Raw genomic sequence first — 5613 nt, forward strand, 5'->3', positions numbered from 1 at the left:
GGGGGCGCCCCCTCCCACCGCCCCCAGCCACTGGCCCCAGCCCTGCGGTGCTGGCAGGTACCTGTGTGCACAGCCCTGACCCAGCCCGCCCTGCACCTGCTTCAGACTTACCTGCCCATGCTGAGCACTAGCAGTGGCTGGGCAGAAGCTCCTGCTCAGCATGGGGCGGGAGGGGAGTGGGGAAAGCAGCCCCTCCACTTCAGTTACCATCCCCTTCTTGCTGCAGCCACCCAGAGCCTGCACCCAGGCTTCCCTGCTGCTCCTCTGCACTGCCACTACTGCCCCACTGGGTGGCTCAATGACAGTGGCAGAGAGGAGCGGCAGGGCAGCCTGGGCATGGGCTCTGGGCAGCTGCAGCAAGAATGGCCCTACAGTGGCGAGTGGAGTGGGTGCTTTTCCGGTGGGCCCAGCAGCAGCTTCTGCCTAGCTGCTGTTGCTGCTGCTCAGCGTGGGTGGGCAGTCCAGAGCAGGCACAGGGTGAGCTGGGTCAAGGCTGTGCTTGTGGGTTCTGGTTACTCCAGAGCTGGTCCACTAGGCCAAGCTGAGTCCTCAGTGGGCGTGGGGTGGGCTGGGGCCGGGGCTGTGCATGTGTGTCCCCGCCGGTACCACAGAGCTGGGGCCAGCGGCAGTGGTAGAGAGAAGGAGGCATCAGCACCGCCTGGGCTGCCTAGAGAGGTAGGGCAGGTGGGGTTGAAGCTGTGTGCTATTAGCAGTGGCACGTGGGCTCCAGGCTGTTGTGGGGGTGGTGCTGACCAGCTCATGGCAGCTCCATAGAACTGCCTATGTGGCCTGTGGACCTAAATAATTGCCTGCCTCTGCTCTTGCATCTAGTCCAGGAGTGACTTGAGAAACAGTTACTTAAATGTTCCCTAATGTTTGGACTACCATAATTTAACATATAAGTCTTCGGGAGTATTTATAGTGGATGGAATGGAAGATGGCATACAGAAAGGAATGGAGATACAATATACTATATTATCCTACCTACAGTATAATATAGGTCTGTTTATTTTGGATGGTTCAAACAGACCAAATCACTCTTTATAGCTGATTTGTTTTCTTTTACATAAGAAACATAGTGTATCCTTTTTCTGATGGCGCAGTCGTGTTATGCTACATTATTATATATTTGAATGGTTTTAATTTAAGATTTGATGTGGAAAAAGAATGTTCCAAAATTGATGAATGCGATGAAGAAAATAATTCAAAATCAAGACTTCTTACCAGTTCAAATGTGCCCCAAATTGAGAGGACAATAGATCTAACAGGTAAATGCTGACTTAGAAATTGTTTTTTTCTTTCGATTATATATTCAACTAATTTTAAACAGTGCAGTGTTCATGCAAACTGAAGAAACATATTACAGAGAAAAAAATGCTTTTGCTATGTATTATTTCTTACTTCACCTCTCACAGGAAACAGAAGTGGCATCCTGTTTGTGTTAGGCTAGTTTGGAAAAGGGCCATATTTGCAGACATTCTGGTATGGCTTCTGATAATATTTATTGTTGGGAAGAAAATCTCTTTTAAAGCCAATATAGAAAATTGTTTTTGGAATGGGGCCACTGGGTAAAAGTATAACTTCAAGACGGGTACTGTTGGAGTGATGTAATTGCAATGGTCCAGGAAATATAGGAGAGGCAAAAACTTTTGGGTAGTGTCTTTTATTGGACCAACTGTGTAGTTGAGATAGACTTAGACAAGCTTTCAAATGCAGTGTATTCTTCCCCAGGTCAAATTTATTGCATTTGAAAGTTTGCCTTAAGTCTGTCCCAACTATGCAGTTGATCCAATAAAAGATCTGTTACAAAAAAAACTTGTTTTTCACATTACATCAAGATTTGATTCCCATTCCCCCCTGCCCCATAGTAAATAAAGGCTTTTAAATGTGTCAGAACCTAATTAGGATAGTCTTGTGTAAGAAAAAAATATCTCATTTACCCAAATCCAAGATAACTCTCTGAATTTAAGATAACCCCCCCAATAATTAGATTAAATACATGGAAAAATTATAAATGCTATAATTTTCCATACATAGAATCTAATTATTGCAGGGTCATCTTAAATTTGTCTCCCTCTGCCACTGATGCTGAGAGGAAAGGAGTGGCAGGAGGGAAGGTGGTGGGAGAGATAGTTGGGGAGGGGTCAAGCAGCTTGATATTTGGCCTCCTCCTTTTCTGTACCCCCTTCTGCTGATGCTTGCCTGACCCCCATGGCTACTTGCCCCTCCCTGCAGTGTCTGCCATTCTGCCACCTCTGCCTCCCCACCCACAGTCCTTTTTCCCCCACTGCCTCTCCTGACCCCAGACCTCCCTCTGCAGCCTTTGCTCAGGCTCCAGGGCCTGGACAGATTTGCTGCTGCTACCATCAGCTGTTAATGGGCCAGGCTGGGGCTGGAGTATGCCCTAAGTTGCAGTGGAGCTGGAGTGAAGGTAAGTGGCCGGGGTCTGGAACAGAGGTGGTAGGGAGGCAGGCAGCAGCTGTGGCTCTGATTCTGACCCTGATCTTGACCCTGAGTTGCAGCTGGACCTGGAGCTGCAGCAGTTGCCTGCTGCCCTGCCACCTTGTAATCGAATCCAAGACGAGGGGCTTTCCCCCCTATTTAAATGAGGAAGAAAACCTTGTCTTGTATTCAGGTAAATATGGTCATTTTAAAATTCTTGGTTATAAAAACTACTGTCTAATGCCATTTTTTCTATAATATTAATGCTAGATTTGGATTGTACCATTATTTTTGAGTGCTGGGCTGCTAGCGATGTGTTTGAGGTAAAATTGTTGTATTTCAATTATTTGAAAAAAAGTACGTTAGTGTTTTCTTACTGAGCTGGTCCAGCTTTGGGTATATTAATAGTTTCAAGATACTGCAGAATTAAAACTTTATCTGAATATAGATCTGCTGAAAACTTTGTTCTCTTCCTTAGATGTCTTCTGGTGACCTAGCATCCTATCTCCTTTCAATACAATAACCTATTTTATCAGATAGTCAGGGGATGATAACCATTTTTCCAGAAAAACTGAAACAGCATTTATTCAACAGTGCAGATTACTTATCCCAGACATTAAGTTCCATTATCACTGCAGAAAAATCAGTTATTCAGCTGAAATCATTCTTCTGCATAGTGAACTTGTCAAGGTGACAGCATAGTGATTTTTGTAGAAAAGAACATCTGTAACTGTGGCAGGGCACTGTTTGTGCCTGCCACTTTAAGGGCCTGGAGCCGGCAGCCGCCAGGTGCCTGATGGTGGCAGCCATTTTGGATCTGGGGCTGCCCATATAAACAGGGCAGTTCTGCTGCTGGAGGCCAGGCAACAACATTGCCTGGCCGGAGGGCTGCTGGTATCATCTGGAGGTAAGGGAGGAGCTGTAGGGGATGGTCAGGAGGCTCCTGGTCCTGGGTATGACCTAAAACTGCACCCTGCCAGGAGTGGGTGGCCTGGTGGGGCTCTCAGTGGTGCAGGAGCCCCCAAGAAATACCAAGCCAGTTAGCACCCTGGTGAAAGGCAGGTTGAGGCGCCTTAACCCCAGCTCCCACAACTGGGTGGGTTACTCCTTTGTTTGGAGGGTCTGGAAGGTGGACCCCAGAGGAAGAGTGTGAGCCCACGGACTCACGAACCTGTCTGACATTTCCCCTGACCGGTCAATGCTGGGGCCAGGACCGGAAGGGTCAAAGGGCCAAGGGGCACACCACAAGGAATGCCCAAGAGCTGAGGGCCTGGGGTTCCAATGGGCCTGGAGGTGGGCCAGGGCTAGTAGCCCAAGGTCCTGGGGGGACCACACCCGTGAGGGGGAAGCAGCTCAGGGAGCCATGTTTGCCAAGGATGAAGGCGGAATAGGCTGCCTGAAGAGAGGAATACAGGCGGGGTTCAATTAGTAGGATTCTGGGGCTGGTGATTGTGAGAACTATAGATGCCATCTGCGAGGCTTGGGCTGCAGTGTAGGGGAGGAATGGAGCCGCAGATAGCGCCCCCTGGCATCAGGGCAGGAAATGGGCAGCCTCCCACTTGATTAACATCTATTAAATAATTAACAACAAAGCATGGCAGGCAAGAACGTGGGTGGTTAGCCCAGAAACAGGTGGGCCGGCTTCAGGGAAAGCAGCCCCGAGTAGGCCCCCTGTTACAGTAACAAAAATGGATATAAAATCAGTTTAATATTTTAATACACTTTGCAAATAGTATTTACTATATGTTTAACAATGGAAGAAAGTTACAGACAGTATTGGCCTATGCGACGGGGTAAGCTCAGGGCCGAGTTTCAAGTCAGCCCACCCACCTGTCTATGGGGCAGTCTGCCAAGTCTCACCTGACATGACTTTTCTGTAACAATAAACTGGTGGTAAATGTCAGGAGGCTGCCCATTACATGCCCCGATGCCAGGGGGTGCTACCCACAGCTCCATACCATCCCTACACCATGGCCCATGCCTCGCAGATGGCATCCAGTATGTCACTATGCTTCTGGCCTAAAGCCGGGCCAACTTAGTCCTACGTCAGGTCTCATTTACTCACACACTCATATCGTCCCCCTCTCACTGGGGCTTTTTGCACTCAACCCTCTCTCACAGGGTGTCTTGACCGGCGCACTATACTGTGCCCCCTTAACTCTGCCCTGCTCCCTTGAGCAGCCCTGTAGGCCATTAGGCTTATCAGAGTCATGCCTCAAGTGGCAACATGTCTTTTGGGCCTCTCCTGCAACCCTCACCTGGGTAGTGACCAGCTGATTCACCAAACGGAGGACTAACTCTGCCCTAGCAACTCACTGGGCTTCTCACACCCTACAGCTTTATCTCATGGGGGTTGGCCCATGTGCTGCCCTTCTGGCCATCCCACAGCCCTACTCAGCACACCCCTTTGGGCTGCTCTTCAGCCCTACTCAACCCCTGTCAGGGCCTTCCCTACTGTCCCCTCCCTGGGGCCTCCAAGGTCTTTCACCCCTGCGGGTTCAGCTTGGCACAGCCATGCCTGGCCCTACTCCTTTCCTGGGGTCTTGCATCCCCTGGGGCTCAGGTGGCTATAGGTGTGCCTGGCCCCCTTACCCACAGTGTTGTGGTGGCTGGGGTTATTAAGGCTCCCTGACCCGCCTTTCACCAGGGAGGTGAGCAGTCCTGGTATTTGAGTGGGGTTGCTAGACCACCAGCGGTCCCGCCAGGCCTTCCTTCCCCAGCAGGGTGCAGTTTTAGGTCATGCCCAGGACCAGGAGCCTCCAAGCCTGCCCCTAGCTCCTGCCCTTACCTCCAGGGTGTTCCACACTGCAAAGGAGCCAGATGGTGCTGCTCCCTTGGCTGCAAGCAGTTAACTGCTGTCTCTGCTTGGCTGACTTTTGTTTGAAAATGGCTGCCTTAATCAGGTACCTGTCGGCTGCCTGCTTCAGTCCTTAAAGTTGCAGTTACCAAAAGTGCATTGCCACAGCCTATATGATGTACTAGCGAATTGCCCGTCGAGAATGATGGTGGGGACAGAGCGGGGATGGTGGGGATGGGAGTTGGGGGGCGAAGCCAGCACCATGCTGCCAGCACCCTGCACTGCCACTGCCTCCACGGAGCAGGGCTGGGGGGGGGGCGAGGCCAGTGTTGCTGGCCTCGCCCCCCCAGCTCCATCCCCTCTGTTCCTGCCAT

General features: G+C 50.5%; 1 protein-coding gene across 7 annotated transcripts in view; it reads left to right on the forward strand.

Moving 5' to 3' along the window:
- Positions 1–5613, forward strand: part of SPAG1 (sperm associated antigen 1) — a 72437-nt gene that overhangs the window by 12757 nt on the left and 54067 nt on the right. For all 7 annotated transcript variants that reach the window (XR_324513.3, XM_006029268.3, XM_006029267.3 and 4 more), the window contains one exon: positions 1150–1268. Coding sequence is in view for 6 of the 7 variants with exons in the window: in XM_006029268.3 (XP_006029330.1) it covers positions 1150–1268 (119 nt within the window). In the remaining variant the exon portion in view is untranslated. The remainder of the gene's footprint in view (positions 1–1149; positions 1269–5613) is intronic.

This window comes from Alligator sinensis, unplaced genomic scaffold, assembly GCF_000455745.1.
Source record: "Alligator sinensis unplaced genomic scaffold, ASM45574v1 scaffold974_2, whole genome shotgun sequence".
Lineage (NCBI taxonomy): Eukaryota > Metazoa > Chordata > Crocodylia > Alligatoridae > Alligator > Alligator sinensis.